We start from the raw sequence: 26,940 nt of genomic DNA, 5'->3' as shown, positions 1-26,940 counted from the left end.
GAAAGACACAGGAAACTGTGTTACAGGTGTTAGTATGTCTGGGAAAATCACTCTTACCTAGCTATTAACAGCGTTCTTGAATTTAATCACCTGAACTGGAGATCAAGACATTTCTGTCCCAAATCACTGCACTAATGTATTAAAGTAATAAAAAGCTGCACAAGGTTAACTTTTAAAAAACCTCTAGACTAGTTTTAAACTGTGATTTCTTAAAATAACATTAGTAATGTCAGTGGGACACCAACAATTCACTTTTATTAAAGTGCTCTTTGGAAATGTATTTACATACTATGATTTACTCAGCTTTAATGTCATTAATTGCTTTGGAAGCAACATGTACACCGAAATTATATTTTGTGATATTATTTTGGAATGCAATGTTTTAACAGTATTCCTTCTAAATTAGTAACTTCTTATATGCATCTAGAGTATTCCTTGAGTAATTTTGAGGTAAATGGACACTTTATTTGGCATCGCATCACATGTGGTGTAACCTAGTATTAGTAAATATTATGAGAACCTCAGCAGCCTAATAAAAAGGTAACAAAATGTACTAAGAATTAAGCTGAAAGTACAGAAACACAGGACTGCCAGCCACAATCCAAAGCAAAAAAATATTCTGCTCTTCTGTGGGTGACATTGAGCCTGTTTGATGCTTTTGTTATGATTACCCACCCACTGCAAGCAGTGCTGGTGGAATCAGGCCACTTTCCCTTTCTTTTCCAAAAATACAGCATGAGGTTAAACCAGACTGGGATACCAGTGAGCACTATTCTCTTCCCATTTATAACAATATACTTAAAAACAGAGCAAGAAGAAATAAATCAAGGAATTCGGTTTTCTTACAGTGTCGCTGTCACTTGGTTGGAACTGGAAAGGCTGTGGTTTGTGAAACACAGAGTTCTCCTGTAAAAACAGCTGTAGATTGTAATCCCGCACCACCTGAGAAAATGAAAGATGCCATTTAGATTCATTATTTTGTAAACTTAAAAACATGCTGTAGAGTAAAATTAGTACGGTGTTGCAAAACAGAGATCAAACCTGTAGCAGAACCTTGAATGCAACAAAAGGAAATAGAGGACCTGATGCTGGGCAGCACCACCCACAGTTACGCAGAAGTGACTGGCAGGACACACACGGGATGGCAAAGATCTAAACTATATTTGCCATTAACCCCCCCAAAATACTGCAGAGGCAAAAATAGGGGGAAACCCCCAACTATTGAGTATACGGTATGTGGTGTCACTAGTATAAATATTTTCTCTCTCCTCTTGTGTTGTAACTTCTTGTGCACAGTTCTTTCTTAAGATGAAATGTCTTATTTTTATACAAATTATTAGTTGCGGGAGCTGAAAAGACTATTTGGAATAATGCATACAAAATCAGTTAGAAAATTCATCTCTTCTTATTAAATTGCTTTCAGAGAAAACTCTCAAAGCTTGCATTTTGCTAAACCAAAACTACTTCAGCTACTAAATTTGTTTAATGATACATTTCAGATAGCATGACACATATCCCCAAACAAATCTCTGTCACAGTTTACACATATTTACAAAGAAAAACTCAGCGATTGCAATATAAAAAATAGTATCACTGCTTGAAGAACTCTACAGAGTACTCACTGCTTCAATTGATGAAAAGGCGTAAATAGCAGCATGAAATTATAAAAATCTATTGCCCAAATGAGGTTTAAATGTACAGAAGTATACCATAAAGATGGTATTTATCCAGAAATACCAGCATCGTCTATGACCAAGAATTCTGATTGCACTGTATTTACGATGGTAAATACAACATGTTCTCTAATGCATCAAAATGTTGATGCTTGCGTTACTGAAATACTGAACTGTAAAAAATTAATCTCCAGTTAAAGAAAGTAAATAGTCCTCCAGGGCCAATAATGCACTCATCTAAAACAGTAAAGTACATAATTACAGCACCAATTTCAGCAGTTGAATGTAAACACATTCAAATGCACAGAAAAAAGCATACAGAGAAGGCATACAGGGCGTCTGTATTAGGAATTTCCATAAACAGAAATTTGGAAAATACTGAAGGAGGAATCACCTGCAGCTTCAGATGATGCTCAGCACTGGCTATGGCATCAAGATTTACGTTAAACCGCTCTGGTCTTCACACAGTCCTTTAGACATATGTGAGCACTGCCTACAGCACACAACTCTGTGCCACGTCAAATATGTGTGACTATTTTAAACCAACTTCAATTAGAAAAAACCACAAAGCGTAGCTACTGAGGATGTGAAAACCTCTATGATTATTTTAATGCCATAAGCCATCGCTGTAGACCTCCAGCTCAAAAGCAACTCAGTTCTTCAAAGAAGAAAAAGCATCTTTACAACAGCGCTCAAGAAAATTTCCCTCAAAGCATCGAGAACAACTGTTACCATAATGTGAGACTTGGGAGGGTGGGCAAGTCTGGTGAATTAATAGCCCGGAGCATTTTGCACAATATATTTGACGATTTTTAAAAAGAAAATAAAAAGACTCCTAAGCAACACAGTATTCTCAGGACTGAGCAGCACCTTTTCGAAATAGATTTCGTGTTATTCCGATACTAACTCAACGTTCTCACCCAGTTTCTTTATGAAGTCGATGTCAATCGACATGTTCAAATGGACTTGAAACCAAATGTTAAATTTATACCGTATGCAGAAGGAAGGCATAGTCAGAAACGTGCATAAATGAAATTATTTGCCCTAAGTTGGTGAGCCTTCTTACCAGAAACATCACAGAAATGTTATTCAAAACAGCAAATGGAATTTTAGAAAATGTTCCAAAGAAAATCAGATTTTTTCCAAAAGCAAAGTGCAAGAAGTACAAGTCTTGAATAAGACTGTTCATGTGAAAAGGAAGTTAAATTTTTCATTTTCGTATATTCAGTGTCAGAGGATAATATTTCCCAGACATGCCAGAGAAACGACATGGGTCACCCCAACCTAGCAGTAATAAACCCTCTAAAGCTGCAATAACAATGCTACGATAAACTGTGAAAAAACTTCATTTTATACAGAAAACTTGTTTTCGAGAGGTTTCTCTCAATCTGCATTAGCTTTAGGTGACTGACAATTTCCTAAGCAGCTGAACACAACACAGCACTGCCCATCCAAAGCAGCCACCTCCGGCTCTCCAACGTTCAAGAGGATAGCACAAACTTCTGGGAAGCTACTTGTCTCCTTCTAAAGCAAATATAATTAATTCCATTCTGTAAACAGAAATATAGTTCAGATGGGAAAACAAAAGCATTTCTACCAATGATTTAAAGTGTCCTTTCTAAACACAGCTTGGCAAGCTTGTGATCTTGTACCTAAAACAAACAGAGAAAAGGTGAAGTATTAAAAAATCCTAATAAAATATTTAAAATCTTCGCTTTGATGGCAGGCTGGGTTTTACTCCAAATTACTAAATTGCTAACAAATTTCTTACACCTTTAACGCTCAGGCTACTGTTGAAAAACATGCGCAGCTTTTGATACCAAGTTTCTACTCCAGATTCACCTCTCCTTTTGGAGCTGACTGATTCCTGCAATGTGGACCTACAGGAAATGCTGAAAGTTGCAATGAAAGGACAAGCAAAAGTCTGTGGAATAATCCACCGATTAGTATGTTTAGTATTTCAGAGCAAGGCACACATTTTCAGTAGTAATGTAATACAAATTTTTCTTCTCTGCGTTCTTGAACTGCAAGGAGAGGAGAAAATTGGTGCGGATGAGCTATAAACCAGTTGTAAAAATCCTGTTCGGACCTGACAGCTGTTATTTACATTTTTGTTTGTTCTCCAGGCATTTGTAGTTACTTAGTACAGCAGAAACAGAACTGTTTTCCTCAAACATATATCATGACGTTGTTACTGTGTAAAGTAAGTCAGACCTGCAGGCTTGTAGCCACACAGAGGCTTAGGAACACAAGCTACCACAGCTCAGCACACGCAAATAGACGACAAAGGTATTCCTACACAAATAAGCTGCTTGGAAATGACAGTTCAGTTAGATCAAGACCCACCAGCCAGCACCCCCAAGTATTCTGAATACAAAGGATTTAATACAATATTGAGAAATTAGCTATGAATATGCAGCCATTATATATAAGCATATTTAGTTAAAAGATTCAAACCCAGCATTTTTGGGGAAGATACTTTAAGCTGACCTGAATGATATACAGCAAGGTGAATTATTGAAAGTCCTTCTCCAACAGAAGGTAAAACAGTATTTTCATTACCTTTACAGTCGCTGCCAAGTAAATTCAAAGACAAGTTAGCATGAAGCCCATTTTTAATCCACTCACTTTACATCTAATAAGGTGTGAGTTAGCATGCTTGCAGGTGAACAAGGAATGTGTTAAATAAGTTTTTTCTACGTAAATCCCTGCATAAATGAGCTCTGTTTCTGTGCCGGTGGTTAAGGTAAATGTATAAAGGAGTATTATGACTGCACCAAAGCAGCTCATTTGAGCTCAATGGCAATTTTTTTTTTTTAGCCTGGCAGACGAATTATTTAAGTATCAAAATTATCCTGGAAGCAATCACCTATTTCTGATTCTGGCTTCTCGACAAAGCAAACAATGTCAATGACAAGAGTCTAACCTGTTTTCTGTATTTGCCATTCTTAATTCAAGGGAGAACACACTGTAATATTTTGGTTTTTAAGTTGACAGTCAATTATTAAGAAATGATCCAAACAGTTTCACAGGGCTTTACTGTGATGGATGACTAATGAGGTTCCAGATTACACAGTGCAGAACTCTCAGCTGCAATTTCTTTTTCCAAACGTGCAGAATGAGTATAACTGATTATCTCTTGATCACTGTTCTCTAAAGATCCTGTACTGTGCAAATGCACTCATGAGAATTCAGTCTGGGTGGCAACAGGAAAAATTTTCCCCAAGAAAACTGTCTAGTTTCTTTTAACTTAATACCATTCAGGAGTAACCAAAAATAATAACTCTTCAGTTCTGTCATTACTTTGGAAGCAAATCTGAAGCCGGGGAATTTCTATATGCTGTAAGTATTCAGTTACCACGGATCATTCAGTTAAAACTTACCCTGCTGGAAGTCTCCAGTAAAAACTGGAATGTGTTTTGTACAGCCTGGCATGTCTCTAGTTCAGTCCTGCTGAATGCCATTAAATAATCTTTAAGGTGATCATATACGTTTCCATCAAGAGCCTGTATGAGGGAAAGAATTTAAGAAAATTAAGCAATATGTACTTTTGTGTAGAATTTATTAGTATTCACATTTAAATTTGTAAGGTGCTTGATACAGTTAGGTTTTTGTAAATAATTTGGAAAGTTGGTGGGGGGGAAGAGTGAAATTGTGCAAGCTTTAGGAAACGGTTTCTGCCCCAGCAAAACCAAGCCCAACATTTAAGACAACGCTAGCAGACACATGTAAATCCGACAGAAATAATTTGGAACTTAAAGATGAATGCAGGAGATTTTCCTTCTGCAAAAAAAGTTTCACTCCCCATCAGCACACAGCTACAGCAACCACCAGAAATTAAAACGAAAGAGCTACAGGTTAACTTCTCCAGGCTCTTACAAGTGATGTCAGCCCTATCAAATAATCTGTTAAGCATCATTCCCCACCTGCCCCCCCGCCAAAAAAAAAAAAAAAAAAAAAAAAAAGAATTACGCCATATGAGCTTACATCTGGGATGTTTGATTGATAAAACCATCAGGAAATTCCCAACCACAAACCCGTAAAACCCCACAGCAATACATGTAGGCAGGTTCAGCTCTTGCCTGTCTCGGTATAGGCACAGTTTTACTGGGATTCATCCCGCAGTGCACACTCAGTTCATACAGCCTCGTCCCAGTGCCGCGTGAGGACTTCAGCACTTGGTGTGCTTCTACAGAGCTAAAGGGACCAGCCCTCACCACCACGGCTGCACGAGCCCCGAAGTTACCACCCCATTTCAAGGGCATTTCTTTTCACGTCAGATACACACAGTCTACATAGCAGGTCTCTCTTGCACTTCAGGGAACACAAATGATGCCTAGAATTGCCCAGACTCGCTGTGCTGTCGGGAGAATTGCTGTACGACAACAGCGATCCTGACACTTCCCCAAAATGGCACTTGAAGTTTTTTACGGTTGAGCATATCTATTCCTAAAGCTTTTCGGATCAAACACCAGCCTGGAGTGCAACTCTGCCAATAAATGTAAATAGTTTAACTTGGCAAAGCAATTATAAAGGCTCGGTTTGCAAAGCAGCTGTGATTTTTGCATTCTAGTATGCTATAAATGAGTATTTCAGAGCTCCCTCCCCCTGCCTTCATATTAAGCCCATATGTTCTTTTTATGTTAAACCCAGCAGGAGGGGGTCATGTCATTTAACTTAAGCCTTCTACAGTGCAGACACCTACGATGGAGTTTGTTACTCCAGGTCCTTTTTAGGGTCGATGGAGAGAAGCCGTACCTCTGTGGTGTGATTCACCTCCTCTAAGAGAAATGGTTAAAATAGGTCAGATGAAACGCAGCGTGCTAAGTGCCTATTGCTCTTCACTGACCGTAAACAGCGCCCAGACAATTAGCTTAGATAGACACGTCTCCACAGTGGTCATATAAAGCTGGGTGAGACAAAGCCAGTCTCAACACGTGTTGATTCTCTGCCATTATTATCTACCAAGCATTAGGAATTAATTCGTCTACAGCTGCATTCTGTAGTTCTAGGAATATAAAAAGATACAGAAGTATTAACTTCATTATTTCCCCACTCCTCTTGCAATGACCACAGCTCTCAAGTTTTTTGCTGAGATACCAATATACCCCCCTCAGGGTGACACAGAGATATGCAAGAAAGATATACAAGAAAGAACATCAAAGAAAAGTGTGGCAAAACATTAGGAAGCATACAAATCTTTCAGCATGTGAAAACTGCATTACAACCTTTCTCTTTTCATTAATTAAAAGTGGTTTCAATATGATGAAGTTCTTAAATACCAACAAGTGCTGCCAGAACTTAAGTTATTAAAGTCAGTGCAACACAAACATTTTTGTCAGCCAAGTAAACCCATGGCCAAGCGTGCAGCATCAACACGCTAAAAACCTCGTCGCTGCACTGAAAATGTGACATCCCATCAGTTACTGGATTACAGAACTGGTTGGTTACAAATTGCTTTCAATGATAATGTACCTATTCATCCTATAAAATGGTAATTATTATATCAAGCTGGAAATGTTAATGTTAAAACAAAACTGAACTATATATAAATTCACATTTGTGTGCAATTTTATAATCTGAATCTCCTTTACTTACAAACACTCTGACTCAAACCACTGAACATCACAATTTAGGTTTGAAATAAAAAGTCTTTTCAAAATTTCTGATCACACAACTTGCAAGGGAGACAAAAAAATATTCCCCTCCCCCCAACTCCCAACATATATTGTTCCACTACAATGGCTTTTGTTCTCTTCCTGAATCTCAAAAGATTACTAAACCACTTACTGTGTTACAATCAGACTGAAAAAAACTGTCTTTTTTTTTCAACATCAAAAGGAAATCAAGATTTTTCTTTAAAACAAATCTGGCATCAGAACAAAGATAATATGAAGTTCAGTAACAGAGAACTACAATTTCCAAGGATAGAAAAAGTCAATGTTTGTTAAGAAATTATTTCTTTATAGTGGAACTGTCATAGTAGAAGTGCAAAACTACTTCCCCACCTGAGTCCAGGCTTAGAAGATAATGGCTGAAATTGGGACTGAGAAGAACCAAAACTGTTAACAAAGGGAATGGATACACAACAAAATTAAAGTGCATTTTTGGAAGAAATCCTATACATGAATTCAAATAAATAAATTATGTATGAGGGGAACGAGAGGAGAACATGTTTCTCATTTCAACATTTTCAAGTATAACATAACATAGTTTTCCTGTGAGCAAAATTTCAGTCCCAGTTCAGACCACAATTTTGAGGAGGCTTTACTTTTTAATTCAAGACATTATATTAAACATTTTAGGAACTTGGATGCATTGGGCTTAATCATTCTACATTCTGTAAAGATTTTCCCCAAAGCAAAGACGTAAATAAAACTATCTTAGGTATTGTTAGTACATTTGGTTATCTTTGGGACTTTGCTCTTGATCTGAGATAGTAACACATGACGTAGAAAAGACACCATTGAACATATCATGATCATACATGTAACTAACTTTGAGGTCTCTTCACTAGAGCATTTACAAGTCTCAGTAACGCTCCATTTAAAAATTACCATTTCAGTTCCCTGGAGAAGAAGGAGAACAAGCTAAACCACTATGTATTTTTTTTTATTTTAAAAGACTCATTCCTTCTCAAATCCCCAAGAAAAAATGGGAACCATTTGACCTATGCATAATGCAGACTGAGTTGTGCAATGCCACCAAGGCAAGTCTTCCATTTTTTCTCATTTATTTCTGAAATATTCCTGGTATTCTATTCATGTTTGTCCTGCACAGAAACTGCTAAACTGTGCTGAAGCTCTGCATAATATTTTTGAGGTTTAAACTCAGGTGTTCAAATTAAACCTCTCATTTAGCAATCTGAATCCGCCAGGCAACAAAATCTGGACCATACAGTACTAAGTTAAAAAAACACAATTAAAACCACACTTGTAAAGCCACATGAGCTTTTACTGACTAATTTACACCAGTCTCGTCTGAATCATCACTGCCTGGAAATAATTTTATATTTTCAAACACGGGCACTTGTATGCTGATATATTTTTGAACTCCCTAATCCTTACTGGAATCCCATTCTTTCAATAAGGTGACCATCATGGAAAAAATTAACTTTTCATTTGAAAACATTCATCCTTTTGTGAACTAAGCAACTCAATATTTTACCTGTTTTAATTTTGTCCATGCCAAGCATTAAAAGCCTTAACAAATGCTTTGTAAGCTGCCACCACTTTGACAGAAACAATATAGCTGATGTTGAAGGCAAAGAATTTCCTTACGTGGGTGGAGGTAACATAACAAAATTAGATATGATCCTACCCCACCCTGACTACAGTCTGAAAATGAAATGATAAGGAAAAGTTTTAAATAAACTGAACAAAAATCATTGTGTTTGTGGAGTGACAGCTCTTCTATGAAGTCAATGGTATTGCATCATGGTAATGTGACATATTTTCCTGTTTAGTAATCAAAGCAAACCCCTCAAATAGAAAGGGAGATCTGTATCATAGATGCTCCCTTCTCTCGATTTTAGGTAGCTTATTAAGAATTAAAATTCAATTCTTATACCACTTCCATTTGCATCAGAAACCCTGTTTTATCTGTCCCCGATCTATTTTATTTTGAAAACAACCTGTAACCCATTAAATACAGGGACTTTGTTTTTGCAGCCTACATTTATGCAACACTACTATAAGCTTTTTCTTACTTAACATTAAAAAAAACCCCACCGATATAGATTACATAAAAAGCACGACGAGCGAAGCTTTTTGAGTGTTTGTGTTTAAAGCTTATGCCTATAATCCATGAAATAAACAGTGTGATCTCATAGATGGTACAGTCTGTGAATTTTCAGTTGAATGATTTTGGTAAATGAGACTCCAAGTGTTTTAATTTTTACATGCAAATAACTCAGAATATAAAAAGGAATACAAAAAGGAAAGGCTGGGATACGTACAAGAATAGCTTAATCGTTAACAGGAATTCCTACTGTTAAGAGATTCGCTAAAGCATCCTTCTGGGTCTACAAGAGGTTAACAAAAGCAGTTTGCATGTCTTTTATCCCAAGCATTGCAACGGATCTCATATTATTTGACAGTGGAGGACAGAGCATTTGAAAAACTCGTCTAAAACTCAGGAGTAATAAAGTCAACAACTTGAATCAGCTGGCTTTGCCAAACTCGGCAGTATTTGGATCAGTGATATGTAACAGTATTTCCCAAGGACATTAGGAGGGAAAGGAGGGAAGGTCAGGAAAACCCATCCTTTTCAGATAACAGCTACATTCCACAGTGATTTTCCTTTAAAAATGCTGATTCCTAGTAGTAATTTATTCCAGGCATCAATTTATCCTAATATAGAAGAGGAGCTTGCTTTCTTTAAGTCTTTTCCTTTTTAAATTCTTCCAGCACTGCACTGTATGTCACTGCTGAAATGCCCTTCTTCATCAAGTCATCCTAACATAAAAGTAAATCAGGTCTGTATTTGTCAACAAAACGTGACTTGTAGGTACAAGTTGCCAACAAACTCAAGATCAAAGCGACTGAAGTGCCCCTGAACAGCACGCCTGCAGCAACGTGTAACGGCTGACACCAAACCAGCGCGAGCTTCTACATTTCGCAGTCGTTGCAATCCTGTACGAACAACTGCGCCGTGTCTGCACCGATCACGATACTGAAGTCTGAATTAAAAACGAGGGGACGCCTGCTGCCTAGCCTGCCTTTTACAGGCTCGCCATTCATAAACCCCCTATTTTTCTGCTAAATGCAAGTACAGAAGGTTGCTAAGAAAAGCTGATGACAAAAACCTACCCTCTTTGCTGGATCAAAAAGTTATTTATCAAAAGTATCAATATATCAATATTATCAAAAATCTGGATTTCCTCAGCCTACAAGGAGAACATACCATCTAAGCTGAGCTCTGTAAAATCAGAATTTCAAGTTAGCAGTAGCACAGCCACACAGTTTGCATCCAATGCAAAACAGTGCTAGGCTAAGGCTGTAAAACTATCTGTATCCCAGGATAATCATGCACATCCAAAGCTGCTGTAGCGGTAAGCCTGCTTTACAGTCAGGTCCAAATCCAAATCTTAAGCATCACTAGCTAAGTTCTGCCCATGAACATCTGGAACCTAGCTGGGTCCCACTAAAGGGAAACACAGCTACCCTAAAGCAGACACATCTGGGCAGAGCGAGGAAGGCCTCTATTCAATTTGAGGCAGGCAGCTGCTATTCAAAATGCAGAGCTGCCACAGCTGGGACAAGTCCCAAAGAGCAAGTGCAGAAAGGAGCATGGAACTCCAACTCTTGGATTTTCTTAGGGGACTGCTGCCATGCAGCTACTTGGGACGTGAACAGGGAAAAAAGCTTTCTACGTAACAACAGGGTGCCAGCAGCATTTGTTCCTTACCCAGTGTGTGCATTCCTGGGCAGAATATTGTTCATCTGCTCATGCTGGTCTCTTCAACACTTTGTAAAAATTACATACTGCAGCAAAACCACTCCACTTTTACTGGAATTTGCCAGTCAAAAGCTGCTTTTGAGTGCTTCCTTTGTAACACGGCACCTTCAGCTCTACTCTGCAAGTATCTCAGGAGATACAAACCCTCAAGTACAGGTGGACGCCAAGTGTTCCTGTGCACCTCAGCTGCTCTCAACTCCTGCAGCATGCAGTTTCTTTGAAAGTCAAGCATTGTCAGACACAAACTATCAGCCAAAACAAAAAAAAGGGGTAGTAACTTGTAGACATTTTCACTGTGTTAGTCCTAACTGCACTTAGAGCAAACCCTTCCACTTCCCCAGCCATTAACCTACTCATATCTCCTTGAAATGAAGGTTTTGGCCCCGTAACTCAAGAGTCCCCACAGAAAGATCCTCTGCCACGGCTCCAGCTTCTGCTCCTTCTTGCAGTTACATAGAAAATAATGCTAAGGAATTTTTATAACTGCCTCGCTGTACTGTTGCTGCCAAGCTAATTAGCTCCTCCTGTTTCTTTCTATTTTCTTTTTCTTAAATCAACATCCTGCATGACTGCAAGTTCTTCAGAAGTACATTCTCAGCCAGCTGTGAACAAGGAAGTGAAAGATATTCCAGGGACATATCCATACTGCTGAGGAACATGGTAATGATAAAAAAAACCCTGGGAATGAGTGGAAATTAAAAAAAAAAAAAAAAAGACCAAAAGGTAGGAAGAGAATATGATGAAAAAAGATGTATAGTGCAGGATGTATAGTGTCTATTTAAACTAACAAAGGTTGCAGAAGTGATCTTAGTTTCCTCCTCTTTCCCCCCAACCTAGAGAAGGAGCTTTCATCATGGCAAACATGGGAACAATAAACACCAGAAGACAAGCGTCCTGACTTCAGTTTGCTTGCCTTTCAGCTCGGTGCTCATAAACACACTTTGCACTTTCCCTTACCCTAGAGCTTTGTATTTTCTAGTGTCAATAGTTTTGGGCTTGTTTGCAAGTTCTTTGTTTGGTCTCATTAGTCACTTGATGATTGTTCTGCACATCATTTTGTTCCTTTACAATTTAGCCAGGGTCATTGTTTTTAATGACAAAGCCTTTGTTGCTGGTGCACTGAAGTCTACTCTGAGCACAGGAAAATAGGGAATGGCCACCAACAGATGCCCATCAGCCTTTCCCCAATCCCCAGGGGACAAAGTCCCTTTAAAACAACTAGAAGCAAAATGCACGATAATATTAAGCACTCCTAGATTTGCCTCCATAGACCTCCTGGTAGTGCCCTGTAGTTGTCACATTTAATGATGAGGGTCTGGTAGGTGAACACAGGCATGGAAGGAAAACTTTATAGGTCTCCTCCCCAGGAGGCAGAAAGTGATGAGTTATCTGATGAAGACAGCATTAAATTAAGACTTTAGGGTTCAAGAAATATTCTGCTTAAATCAGCGGGAATACCCTGATGGAAGATTGCCATAAGAACGGAAAATCTTCAAATTGTACCGCACAAGGCTTAAAAAAACCCTGGAAGATGAAAACAGATGCTTTATAAGCTAGAAGTACACCTACTTTTCCCAAGAGTTTTTAAGTATCAACCCTGAAGACTTCTTGGACCTATTTGCTTTTTCTTTCATAGCAGTGGAATAAATCCCATGAGAATCCTTCTTCTGACATGACTGATTGTCAATAAATTGCACTGGTGTGATCATCTTTGCTTTTGTACCTCCTTGTTCTTGGAAAAAAAACCAACTCTGGCTTGAATCCAACACTCAGAAGAAGGTTTTGTGGCAGACTGTCACCGTCACGTTGTCTTCGTATCTGAAGAGTACTCTATACTGTTCCTGCCAATAACATTTGGATTCCTTCACATGGAAAAATGTGTATTTAAATTGTTCAGCATGTTAGCACTGATTACTGCAATTCAAAGATTCTTATACTGACCACATCATCATGATTGTAACAACAGCAATGAAGTACGTGGGATGTCTAACAATTGCAGCTGGCTTTCTTATTTTTTCTTCAGTAGGCAAATATACCCAACAATTAGTTATTATATTGCTCAGTGAAAAAAAAAAATACATGATTTGGGAAGTAGGTTAAAGAAATGTATTTTGCTCAAGAATGGGCTAGAACCATGACGATTCTTAGCTCCGATGGGACTGATAGGCACAAACACAGACCCATTTCCACGAAAGCTCTTGAAATTCTTCCTCACTACAGACTTCCACTGTGTCAAAGCTGTGGACTTACCAGCAAGTCTCCACATAAGCCTTCATATTGTAGATGAAACATCCTTGACTCAGACACACTAGCTTATCTCAAAATCTTCTGTGTTCTACAAAAGTATAGACTAAGGAAAAGAAACCTTGAATGGACACAAACGTGCATGTGAAAATGCATTTTATACCAAACCCCATGTTTCTTAACAGTTAAAAATACTTCCTTAGCAGATTATATAAAAAAGTGTAAAAAAAAAAATAATCAGACACTGGTCATATCATATGCATTCCTCATAAGCTTTTTATTTACCCTTTTGCACTCTTCCATTTTTTTAACCATCTGTTTTGCCATTGCTGTTTTTAGTTTTTGTTCAGTGATTCAAACTCTGTATTATCATTTTAACAGCAGTTAATTTTTTGTCCAGTGTGCTTTTCATTTACTTCTTTAAATAAATCTGTTGAACAAAACCTTTTCTGCTCCAACACAGGCTGTTGTTACCAATTTGGATTTATCACTTCCATATGTTTTTTTTTTCTGTACATGGGTTTAAAGTTACCTGTCACACTTCCAGCAAACAGGCTTTTCAAAAGATGCTCACAGAACAAGTTTAGTGATGGCAATACTGCAGTATTAAAAACTTTAATAAATTTATTCTACTACTAAGCATTTCAGATTCTTATCACACCAAACAGACATAACCTGCAGATTGATGTAGTCCTACAGATGTAGCATTGCACCGATTGTCTGATCTACAACACAAATGGTCTTTTCAGAATAATGAAGACATTTTCCAACTCAAAACATGTTTTTAATTTTATATTAATGTATGAATTAATTAAACAATATAAAAAGAACAGAGCGTACTTCATATAAGTGAACCCCATGTTCCTGAAAAAGCACTCTGCTGAGGGATTCCTAAATACTCTGCCAGTCATACTAAAATCTAAGGACCAAACTAAGTGAACCTATTTTCAGGAATTTTTGTAATCTAGACAAATGACCAACATGTTCTTAAAAGGAAAATGGCTCAGAGTCACAATACTGTGATTATGATAATAATTATAGAAACACAGAACAATGAAAAATATTATCTTGAACAATAAAGGAAAAAACATCATAGGGGTATGCCAAAGGTACAGCAGCTGCATTGCAGCATAGAAGATTAATACGTGTTTCCCAAATATCGCTCGGGAATTCCATGTGCCAATTATGCTTTATTACTTTTAGTAGTCCATTCTCATTTATTCCCAGAGGAACCACGCTAACAATTTATGCACGCACTCCTTATAAGCACCAGTGAGTGAGGAGAAAGATAATTTTAGTTTGAAGTCTGTAATTGAAAATATTGTGAAAGATTTCTCCCTTTTAAACAGATCCACCCCACCCCCAACACAAAGCCTGGCACAAAACCCCCCCATCACAGAGGGGCTGGAGCGTGTCCAGGGCAGGGGCTGGGGAAGGGGCTGGGGGAGCTGGGGGGGCTCAGCCCGGAGAAAAGGGGGCTCAGGGGGGCCCTTCTGGCTCCCTACAGCTGCCTGGCAGGAGGCTGCAGCGAGGGGGGTCGGTCTCTGCTCCCAAGGAACCAGCGGCAGGACAGGAGGGAACGGCCTCCAGCCGCACCAGGGCAGGTTCAGGGTGGGCACTGGGAGAAATGTCTTCCCCGACAGGGTGGCCAAGCGCTGGCACAGGCTGCCCGGGGACGGGGTGCAGGCACCGTCCATGGGGGGGGGGCAGAAGACAGCCCTTAGGGCCATGGTTCAGTGGTGGGCTTGGCAGTGGTAGGTTAATGGTTGGACTCAATGATCTCAAAGGTCTTTTCCAACCGAAATGATTCTATGATTCTATGTATTCCTAAACCAGTATTGATGGGTTTGCTGGTTGTATCATTTTATCCAGAAGCTGACAGTATTTTATAAGCTTCTATTATTTGATACCAGACAGTGCTGGGTAAGAAAAACCAACAGAAAAGTGAACAAAATGGGATCCAGTGGTGTTAAACTATCTTTTAATTAAATCACTTCTTAAGCATGGCCTGATTGGAAACACCTAAATATATTTTACTTTCCTAGTATCATTTGATGAACATAACTGTATTAAAGTAAGCTTCTTTTCAAACTTATTTCAACAGACCTGCACACTATGATTAATGCTCAAAACTTTTATAAAACTACTTAATTTCACAGTAATACTGCTGAGAGGTCCTAACAACACTGTGTGGTCAGAGTAGAGCAAGCAGTGTTTACATCACACAAGAAGAGATGTCCCAAGGATCTGGTAAGCCTGGGACTTCTTTGACTGAAGGCTATCTTTAATATCTAGCCTTTGCAATTAAATAAATCGAGACTTTCATCAAAGTTAATTCAATGAACACTGTTTCTGATATCCCCTTTTAAATTTGAAATGGGGCTTTTAGACCCAACTAGATAGCAGGGTCTGTACTGAAAATGAATGTTGATACATGTATTTTAAATAGAGATATTCGTACCTGAAATCACATATGCATACCATAAAAATACACCGTAGTAATCCGGCTGAATGAATGCCCACTGAGACAGCGAAGCATGCAGAAGTGGGTCAGCTATTAAAACTTGTTAAATCATTTGGGTATATACACAGTCACAAATATTTTTGAAGATTTTACTTAGAAAAAAGATGCTTCTCACTCAAGATTTGCCATCTTCTTTTTATCCACCTTTTCCTTAGGACTCCGTATCTTTTTCAACTTCTCTTTTATTAAAGTGAATTCTCATCTACTAAATTAAGTCATTATCTCTAAGGTTTAACAGAACACAATGAACAATTTAATTAATAGGAGCAGTTTAAAAAATTTATTTTTAATATTCTTTAGCTTGAACTAAAAGCCCAATTTCTACCTATCTCCACACACCCGGTTTTATACTTCAGTCAAAAGTAGCTTCTCCCAATAAATTTAGGCACTCAAAAATTGGGATATTGTCAGGATTCTTTCAAATATTTTCCCAGTATCTTTAGATCATTTTGAGCTCGCATAACTCTTGAGCTGCACTGAACAGGTTCATCCCGTTAACAATGGGCAACACTGGGTATACCAGAGAGACATCATTTCTTTTAATTAGCATTCACATTCTATAAGCAGTTACCTCAGTGCTTTAATAATTTGTAAAACATTATAAAATAATACCCTTGTTCAGCTGGACTACACTATTCCTGCATTACAGATCTAATGAATATACTGGTGGGGAATATTTGCTTCCCTTCCACAATGAGGGGGTTTATCCTAGCTATAAAACCTTTTTAGCAGAGATGACAACTTGAACAGATGGGATTTATGGAGGGTTTTTTCTGTATGAAAACCAGCAGGTAGATGGACAAATCATATTGCAGGATGCCCCCTCCTCCTCTTCCTCTGTTGACTGAGCTTCTCGGCCAGCTTTCCAATCAATTATCTCCCTAGCAATTTGTAAATACTGAATAGGAATTTCTTGCCTCCTAATGCCCTTCTGTGGCCTAATTCCAGCGGTGCCTGGATCAGCTCTGTTCTTTTCCTTTCAGAGCAGCTCACAGGGAAGGAACAGTTCTCTCTTCTGATACCATTCATGGCTGATGGAGCCCTGAGCTATTTACTGACCTCTCAAAAGGAGCCGAAACCCCATGTTGTGCGCTGCTTTTTGAATACGCGCTGCACGCCACGGCACCCGTAAAGGCTCACAAGCACGAGCCCAGAATTCAGCTGCAGGAAAAGGATCTTAAGGCAAGAAAGTTTTTGAAAGACCGTGCCAAAACGACAGCTCAAACAGCCATTGTCCACGCAGGCTCTGAGAACTGGCGAGCAGCTCCTCACCTCCATCCATCCATCCCAGCGAACACCACTATATCAAACGGACTTACATTGCAACAGAGAAGCAAAGCTTTTGAAGCTGGAAGGACAAGAAGTTTGACAGCTGAACCCTACATAAACGTTCTCAACTCTGAAAAATCTCTTACGAGGTTTGCCTTGCTCCAGGGTGACACTGAGATGCAAAAAAATATAATAGATTAGAAGCCGTTTTCCCAATAACGTCTATTGGGATTTAATTACGCTTCAAATTCAGTGTGACGTTTTCCAGCTTACATTTATTGGGCGTGTGCTGTTTTGGGTCTTATCTCCTTCTTTTAATTCTTCTACCTCCTTCATAAGTCACTCAGAAATGTTTTTTCCTGCCGTTTATGCTGTATCAGTCCTCAGTCTGCATCAAAAGATGGTCATTATAACATGTTTTGCCGCCTTCTAAACCACTTTCCACATTCTTTGAAGACCACAAAATCTATAGCAAGGCTTCAAACACTTGTAATTTTTTCCTACCATTTGTAGAAGCTTTGCTAGAGGATTAAAACCAGCTCATCTTTGCTACTAGCTCTACTGCATCCAGATGACCACTTTCGATTTGCAACCTATACTGGCTAAGTTTCATCAATAAAGAAATACCTAGCAAGACAGCAAGACATTTTTGACAAAGCAGCGGTTGTTCATGGAATCCTTTGGATTTCGCTTTGAATCATCCAACGTTATCGTATTTTCCATACCAGCTCCATTATCACTTCTGTCCTACAATAACCACTCTGGGGGCACAGGACAGCTCGTTTCTCATACGGAGAAGTCCTACAGACTGCCACTCAACTTACATATATACATATAATCCACAGTTTCGGTAATGTTTACAGTTTAATACCTCATTTAACAGGACAAACAAATGGCACATGCATTCTATTTTAAAAGCAGTACATGTGCTTTTCACCTAGTTTCAATGTAAATATGTGTAAATTCCAGGTAACTCAGTGAAACATTGGGTGGTTACAAGTAATAGCAGATAAAAATGCTGAGGGGGAAAAAAACACCTCTTCCCTTGTATCTTCAAGTGAATCTGGAGTTGCTAAAAAACAAACCCCCCAACCAAACAAAAACTCATGAATGATCTGTTTGGGATGTCTGTCTCCATGACTTCTAAAATAGGAATGTCACATGTTTCTAGTTAAATCTTTTCAATGTAGCCCCACCTGCCTCCCAAGCGGAGCACACCAGGTGCTTCCTGAGTTTGGTTCTTTCTCCGCGCTAGCTGCACGGCTACTTGAAGGCATGCACGCTGCTTTCTGGCACAGCCGAGTATTTCGGGAACCGTTCTCATTGTGTTACAGCGTGGCTTTGAAACAAGATGGCAAAGTTTCATTTCCTGTTCAAAATGAATAGTTTTATGACATTTGACAGAAAAAATCTTGAAGCCCCATTCAAATCCTAAACGGTTTCTACATAACATCTTTAAAAGCAAAAAAGTCTGTAAGTTTTCTGTTAACTCCTGAACTCCTTCAACTAGATTTCCCAACAAGACCAGCTGGATTCCTGTTAAGTACCTCCTTCCTGATCTTAACCCTTACAGTGCTTTCTTTGTGCCGTCTTCCTAGCACTGATTTGGAAATTTTTTTGGCTTTCAAGTAATTATCCTTGTTCTACTGCACTGCATTCAGCTTGCATCACTGATAATTTCTCTTTATCCCTCCCCAAGGCACTCCCACCCACTGCAACAATGCTACCGACCTCTTGTTAACTGTCTCATATAAATATATCCATGACTTCTTCCACATAACCTCCCATACAGGAAATACCTTTCATGAGCATCTGTAAAATCACACTGTATTTCTCCATCGTCAACCCTCTTCTAAAGTTATTTCTGTCAAAATGCCAAAAGAAAACTCACTGACAAGTCAGAAGGATTATCAAGAAATAGTTTTATTATCCCATGCAAAATGATTATTGTTTGAAGATAATTAAGTTGCCCTGACATATACTAGGCTTTGCTATGCTTTGTCTTTACACGTTACACTCCTCACCCACGGAGGAATAAATACCCAGCCCCCCTGGAAATAAACAGCCTTTATGGACCAAACGCTTAAACAAGGAATTAACTTGTGGCTAAAACAAAGGTGAGGCAGAGCTGACTGTCATCAGGCAAATGTGACTATCACTCAGTTTTTCATCTGTATGACAGAAATAGTTGGGATTCCATCCACTGTTTTGTCTCCAGTTAGCTTGGAAAGGCTGCGTGATGAGTAATGTGCCCTTTCACGGTATGAGCAGTGCATTTGAAACTGAAAATACTAGATGCTACTATAGCTAGTGGTGGTAGTACCACTTATTGTTCAGGCTCTCTAAACTTCCCTTGCTTGTGATTTTGACAAAATTACCACCACCAGAAGTGGTTGTCTTTCCAGTGGGAGGCCTCTTTTCACTTCCCTGTACATGTTTACTCACAGTCAGCTGGAATATAAATGCTCAAAAAATAAGACTATGAAGGAGCTGAAGTTCTCCGCAGCGGCACTTAGGTATCAACTGGGAAGTGTGATACATGAGCATTTAAGGAAAAGCCTAAACAAGAGAGCACAATTTTGTATTAATTATTTAGCAATTTACGTGGATCCTTAATCGCACTACAAACAGGGCCTTATTAAAGCAATTAATTTCCCCACGGCTTTACGTGCACGTAGGCACACAGACTGATGTCCCTGGAAGGGAAAACAGCACGGTATCAGCTATTGTGAAGTCTACAATGAGCATCTTCTGGAACACTTGTATCATGTGTTGGGCAATTGCCCCCCTTCACTCATCCTCCATTCATAGGAATGAACATGAGAAAGCAACGTACACTCATCAACCGTCTGTAAAAGAAAGTTACTGTGCCCATCTGATACTGTAGATAATGCAATCTATGGCTGGCTTAATTGTAATTACAAAATATTTGTGGCTTACAGCTGACAAGAACGGGAAGTAAAACAATAGTTCTTTCACTTACATAAGTTCCCTCTACATTTTAAAGGGAGTATTACAGGATCTTAAAAGAATAGCTAGTACTGAATTAATAGAAGAGATTTATAGAAGAAAATGGAAACCTCTAGTGACTTCAATATTATTTTATCTTAATGCTATTTTTTCATTTAGGACAGAATCTCCATTTTAGAAAAGTAATTCCCTGGGTGCTTCCAAATCATTCTAAAAAGCATAAAACAGTAACATGTATGTAGAATGATTTCTTACAGTGATAATATTGGTTCTGCTTGTTCTCCAGTCTACAGAAATATGCGCTCATGTAAATGTTAACCTTTTATACAGGACACACAGTGTCCAACCACTGCTAGGGTAACATTCCTGAGACAATTTAAGACCTTCAGCTAACATGTCAGCTTACTTTTCAAGTCAAATAAAGCCACCAGAGGAAAGAACCATTTGCCATACACATCCTGTTAATTTCTGGGCATAAATCAAATTCCTAACTGAAAACCCCCAAGTCCTCAATATTGGGTCAGTTTTATGCACACTGCCAGCTTCAGCTGAATCTCATTTGTGCAAGTCATGTTTGGAGTCTGCATTTACATTTGTTTCAAATGATCATTAAAAGTGCTCAGTAAACTGAAACACACATGTCAACTCAGTTTCACAAAACCTCCCAACAATGCTATTAAAGAAAAAACAGGGTTCATCAAAACATGAATATTCTAGCGCTGTTGACTCATGCAGTTACTCCAGCTAATGGCAGAAAAAAGCCCAGAAAGCAGAAGTTAGGGGTTCCCAAGCAGAATCTTCTTAACAGAAAATGTGATTTCATGGAATCATAGAATAATTTAGGTTGAAAGGGTGATAGCGGTGCAACCTCTGTTCAGAGCAGGGCCAAATAGATGAGGCTGCTCAAGGCTGTGTCAAGTTCTCAATGCCACTAAGGTTAGAGGCTTCTCCCCTCCCTGAGCCCCTGCTTCTGTGTGATCTCCTTGAAAGCAAAAATTTTCCCTTACATTTAATCCTAATTTCCTGGGTTTCAATTTGTGCGCCTCCCACTGTGCCATCACCTCGAAAAGAAAAGCCTGAGGCAGTGGCTCAGTCTTCTCCACATGTGCCCATGACGCAGCTGTAGATCACTCAGACTGTTAATATGTCCCTTTCTGTTCTTAGGCTGAGCAAACTCGAGTTTTTTCTCAGAATCTCCTTCTTCATTGTGTGTTCCTGGTACTATACTCACTCTTGGTGTTCCCTTGTAACGGCCCAACTCACCTTAATCCCCATGACTGCCAGCTCATTCCTCAGGAGCCAGACAGATCCCTTCCTCTACAGGACAGTGCTAAGAAACAGGCGTGGATGTGAAAACGGTACACATCACTTGTAATTTTAAAAACTGATCTCTCAAATTAACAAAGCAATGCTGCAACATGTCCCGGTATTATCACCCCTGCGTAAGTGAAGATCTGTTCCGGGGAAATTACCTAACATGAAGTTTCTATTTAAATCTGCCATTTCCCCACAAGAACCCTGATCAAGAGTAAGAGCCAAATTATACAGCTGCATTTCCTCATGTCAAGCAAACTGGAAAGTACAGAAAACACATAAAAGATGACTAATACAACAATATCAAAACCCCTACTGAAACCACAAAGACAAAAAAATAAGAAAGCACACTAGCTTTTGACACTATTCCTGCAATGCAGTCCTCAACACTAAAGACCACACTAGGTATGATGCATTTTTTTTAAAAAAGTTTTATTTAGAAATACCTGCTGCTACTGTTTTCCACCTTATCAGTAATTTTTCATTGCTTATAAAAAAAAGCGTCAGTATCTGTGTATGTTCCCCAACGTTTGGATCAGTAGTGACTGCCAACTGTTTGGTGAGATTTCTTTTTTGTGGGGTGTCGTGGTTTGTTTTTTGTTTTTGTTTTGTTTTTAATTATACCCAATTATACCATTCAGGACTGCTATAGCTACAAAGGTGACTGTATGTTTGGCATCAGCCATGAAGCTCCACTGATGACCCAGCTCTACAAAATACTTTTGAAATCTTAAGTCAGATTTTCTTTAAAGATATCAACTTTGAAGTACAAGCATTAAAAGGGAAATCCTTGAAAGCAACAGATTTTGAAACTGTACCACAGAAACAAAATAAAGTAGTTTATGAAAATATTTTACTTTGTCTCAAAGACATTGGTTTATGTGAAGCTCAGATGAGATGGTCTTGAGCCCCATGACTCACATGCACACGTGCACCCATGTGCCACTGACAATAATGGAATAAACTGCTGAGATGACGCTTGTGTCATCTATAAAAACATAAACTTTGAAATAAATTGAAATTTTACTTCTCTCTTCCTACTAAAAATAATCTAAGAACAATTTCAAATGGTCATGACACCTCCCCCCTTTTTTTTTTTTTTAGATCAGCATTTCCTCATTATAAATTGCTTTACAAAGTCATATTGTAAGGTGGTTCATGAGAGGAACTTACAGAGCAGAGCAGTACACAATGAAAAGCAATGACAATAAAGTTTCTAAAAAGACAGGTATCAAAACAGCCCTGAATTTGCTTCACCCATCATCTTACACTTCCTTCTGACCTCAGTTTAAACCTCTGCAGAAGCCCGAGCACCAGGCAGACAGTGTACACTCCGAAGCGTTTGCCGGCTGTACCTTAGCAATCAGGTGATGGTAACTGCTCCTAAGCAGCTTGTCAGGAAACTGGCAAAGAATAAAACATTCACGATGCTTTAGTGTAGGCTTTTGTTTTATTTTCACTACAGAGACTGAAATGCAGAGCTTGGGTCTTTGGCATAACTTTGTTATGTCCCGATGTAAATTCTGGACATAAAGGACAGATGCAGAAAAAGGCAAATAGGATTAAACTCTTTTCTAAAGGGAGATCTAGAGCTGTTTTGCTTCTTATTTAGTGTAGTATTTGGTAAACCAGGATGGCACTGTAGAAACCAGTTCTTGATTCTTTCAAAAATGCTGGAAGCATTTTGTATTTTCTTTCATAGCATCCCTGTTTTGTTTGTAATGGCTTTCACAGTTACCAACATAACAGAGTGAATAATTTCTTCTCCTCTGCGTAAAAATATTGCAAAATAAAGTAACATATTCTAAACTACTGAAAATTATCAGAAGCTGTATGTCACCAGGAATCCTGCCAATGGAAATGTCAATTTGTTGGTTATTACAGAAAACTAAATAAGGCCACGATGTATATTGGCGATTCATTTGCCAGAGGACAGCACAACAGCAGCATTTCTGAGTCACATAGAAGGAACAAAATCAACGCTGGCTTCTTCTGAACACGGAGTAACTCAAGGTGTCTCTCAGCCACAACACATGCTTTTCTGACATTAGTTTCACAAATACAAGCATAAATGAATGCTGCTACTGCAAAAATATCACCACTCCTCCTTTCTCTTAACGATACTATGAACTTTTGTTGGATTTTATTGCTAATAAACAACGTCTAGGCTGTGGGCAAGCCAAGGTATGCGTTAACATCACTCATCAGTGTTCAGTTCAAGTTGCACAGGATGCAACAACCAACCTTTCACGTGCACATCCTATAATAATCACTGGTTTGCCCTCTTCACTAAGTAGGAGTCAAGGGACGTGTGTAGCAAAAGAGTTCTTGACAGCTGGGTACTAGAAAACTGAAGGCATAATTATAAAATTACAACCTGGTTAAATGTGCACAGAAGAGCTTTCTTTAAGTCAAGTCACACAAATTGCCACCTCTGGATCAAATGTCACTAAGTAAGACCTAGGTTTTAGCAAATTGAAATAAAAGGGAATTTAATACAAAAAGAAAACAGCTAACAAAAGACAGCCAAATCAGCTTATTTATTTCAATCTACTATTTATCAGTTAAAGTTTTTATCATCTTTGGGTAACCTAAATAGAAAAATGTGGAAAGCTTCGACTCTTAGTGAAATCCATACTGATGTACTCCAAAGAAGCAGTACCGAACAGCCATCATTTTATACCTAAATGCCACTTAAAACAACCAAGCTAGACAAAGGATGTATAAGATCTGTCTTTAAAAACGGAACAAAATTACTTTTTTTCCACTTTCCACATGATTTCTAATGGCTCTATTGTAAAACTGATACTTAAGATGAGGAGCAGGGAGCTTTTGAAGGCAGGGAAGGTGGGGTGGTCTGTTTTTCAAATCTGAAGGTATTAAACAAGTCACATTCTGAAGTATTATTTAAGTAAAGGATTTATCTACAGGTTACATTCAGTAACTGAAAATAATTCAAAACGTACCTATCTGCCACATACAAAAATAGTTTCCCTGATAAAAAGGTGAGGTAACGGACCTGATTTCAAACAAACTAATTCAGTTGGTACTAGAGTCACATCTCACTATACAGACGGTGCGTGTGACAGGAGTCTCACCTGGTCTACAGAGTGGAGATAAACGATTTGCAGAGCTCATCCTGAAAGAGCAGACACCAAATAACTAAGTCCTATGATGTCTGAGATGACAGTGATTCTGCTCAACAACCCCTACTTGCTCCTTACAGGAGTCAGTCTTCCAGTCTGCCATCGAACAGGGCAGCTGGTATGAGAAGTGAATTTTTCAGGAATGTTTAGGTCTGTCTGAGCACTTCAGTCAAGAAAGAACCAACAAAAGAAGCCGAGTATCTGCAGGAAGGCAGTAACTCCAAAAGTGCTGCAAGGCAGATAAAATCTGAGCAGTTTAAGGAGAGACCTGATGTGATTTAGAAACCCGGACAGCCCTGCAGAGTTCAAACAGAAGGTGTTACCAGCTCAACAGCAGCTAAATGGAGAAATACAGAGAGCAGGGTGGCCACACTACAGGAGTATTTAAGGAATTACTAATAGATACTAATACAAGGCACATTTTTAGAATGTCAATCTCAACACATAAATCAACATTATTATATATATTATTATTATTATTATATGTAGTTTAGCCGCTACAGCTGTATTACAACACGTAACGTATATTGGGTCACACTGCCACTCAACCTACTAAAACAAGAACTGCGCTGCCCAGAAGGGGTTTTGACACCCTTTGGGAATACCTCCCTTCCCGGTGTTGTTACCTACAGGAAGAATTAGAATGTTTAATAGATGAAGTTTCCATTTCTCTATCCTTCACTTTTGTTTTCCAGTTCCAGTATCTCTTTCATAAACAGCAATGGCTATGCAGAGATCTTTATTCTGTAGGCAACAATTTTCTCCACAGCTGACTGCTTTTCTCTTTTAAATGTTATTTTCATGTGCCATTTTCTTGCCTGGTCACCCAAAATTGTCAAGATCTTACTACATCTCTTGGTCATAAAGCTTTACATTTGCTTATAATTCATATATAATGCTTATATTCTTCATCTTCAAATCATCACCTCTCTCTTCAGCTCCTTCTCCATTTTATGTTAAATTGTTATGCTAAATAAAATAATAATTTTCTCAGTACTTTAAACAGCATGGTCTCCACACACATTTCAGAATGAGGAGATAGGCAAGAGAGAAACCAGAACCTTGCCAGCAAATCTCCTTCCCTTATAAACCCCAAGTATTAACTTTAATTCTACATCTTCTGTATCTATTCATCAGCTATTAACCTATGAGAAAACCCTCACCGCCCTACCTGTAACAACTTCCTTCTTTTACGTAAGCAGAGACTGAGGGGGAAGTTTGTTGAGAGCTCACGGCAAATACGAGACATCAAATTAGATGAATCACCCTTATCCCCAGGCTGACTGACTCCTTCAAGATCTCTTTTTCAAGGATGCTTTCCCTCTTCAAAATAACTCACGTTGATTGTTCCCACTGTATCGTACCTACCCGCATGTGAACTGCCTCCACTCATCACTGCACTGGTTTTATCACCCTGCCTGGTAGGGAATTGGATTTCTTCATCTAGAATTCACAGGGGCCCTCCTGGATCCCTTTGCAAAGGCTGGGACACACTTGTTGCATTCTGTTGGCACTGGGGCAGGTTTTAGTACCAGATTACACACTGCTGTTTGTATTTACGCAGTTTCACATTTGAATTTACCTTAGAGCTCTTGGATGAACGCAGTTGGAGCCCAGTGACACACTGCACTTGATTTTCCTGAGGATTTAAACCCCTCCTCTAAAACACATTCAGTAGCCATTTCAGTTGGAGACCTTGTCTTTGACTTACTCTCTCCCTTACTCCAAAGAACAAGCCTGTTGCAAAGACATGTGGGTGTACTCCCACGTATTTCTGCTCATGAGTAACAGTGCAAAACCACCACATTTACAGTTCTTCATAAAGAACACAGTTGTTTACCTGATGAGGAGACTCAACTACTATAAATATCCGAGAGATGCAGAAGAACCCTGAATGTTGTCCCTTCCCTCCAAAGTAACTTGGCTCTATGAAAGTACTTTCAACATAGGTTTTCAGTAAAGCTTATTTTAAAAATAATTTTAAAGTAAAATTATTATATAGACTAGGTTGCACAGAAATGCTTCCATATTTAAAAAAAAAGCTCACTATGAAGAAAGATTCATACTAAGTTCTACAAAAGAAGGGACTGGATAAGACGGAGCCCAGTAACCGAGTAAACAAACCACCATAGATCAGCAGCGACTTTAGCAACTGGATCCCATGCATGTAGAACACCTATGGACAACAGCACACATGCGGAAGAATGGCACCAGCATGACTTAGTTTTCCATTATTGTATTTTTCAACCTTTCAAAAATTATTCAATGGTTTTCACCTTGATGTTCTATTGCAACTTATAAAAACCTCCACGTTCCTGGGGTATCTGTGGGTTCCTGACAT

At 38.7% G+C, this 26,940-nt stretch overlaps 1 protein-coding gene across 4 annotated transcripts in view; it reads right to left on the bottom strand.

The window, feature by feature from the left end:
- The window catches only part of FCHSD2 (FCH and double SH3 domains 2), a 163,974-nt gene that overhangs the window by 38,956 nt on the left and 98,078 nt on the right, over positions 1-26,940 (bottom strand). For all 4 annotated transcript variants that reach the window (XM_040583599.1, XM_040583601.1, XM_040583598.1 and 1 more), the window contains exons 9-10: positions 5,057-5,179; positions 847-942 (exon numbers count right to left, since the gene is read on the bottom strand). In XM_040583599.1, the coding sequence (XP_040439533.1) occupies positions 847-942; positions 5,057-5,179 (219 nt within the window). The remainder of the gene's footprint in view (positions 1-846; positions 943-5,056; positions 5,180-26,940) is intronic.

Source organism: Falco naumanni, chromosome 2 (genome assembly GCF_017639655.2).
Source record: "Falco naumanni isolate bFalNau1 chromosome 2, bFalNau1.pat, whole genome shotgun sequence".
In the NCBI taxonomy this organism is placed as follows: domain Eukaryota; kingdom Metazoa; phylum Chordata; class Aves; order Falconiformes; family Falconidae; genus Falco; species Falco naumanni.
The sequence above is the reverse complement of the archived record's forward strand: the minus strand, read 5'-3'. Positions and strand labels throughout refer to the sequence as shown.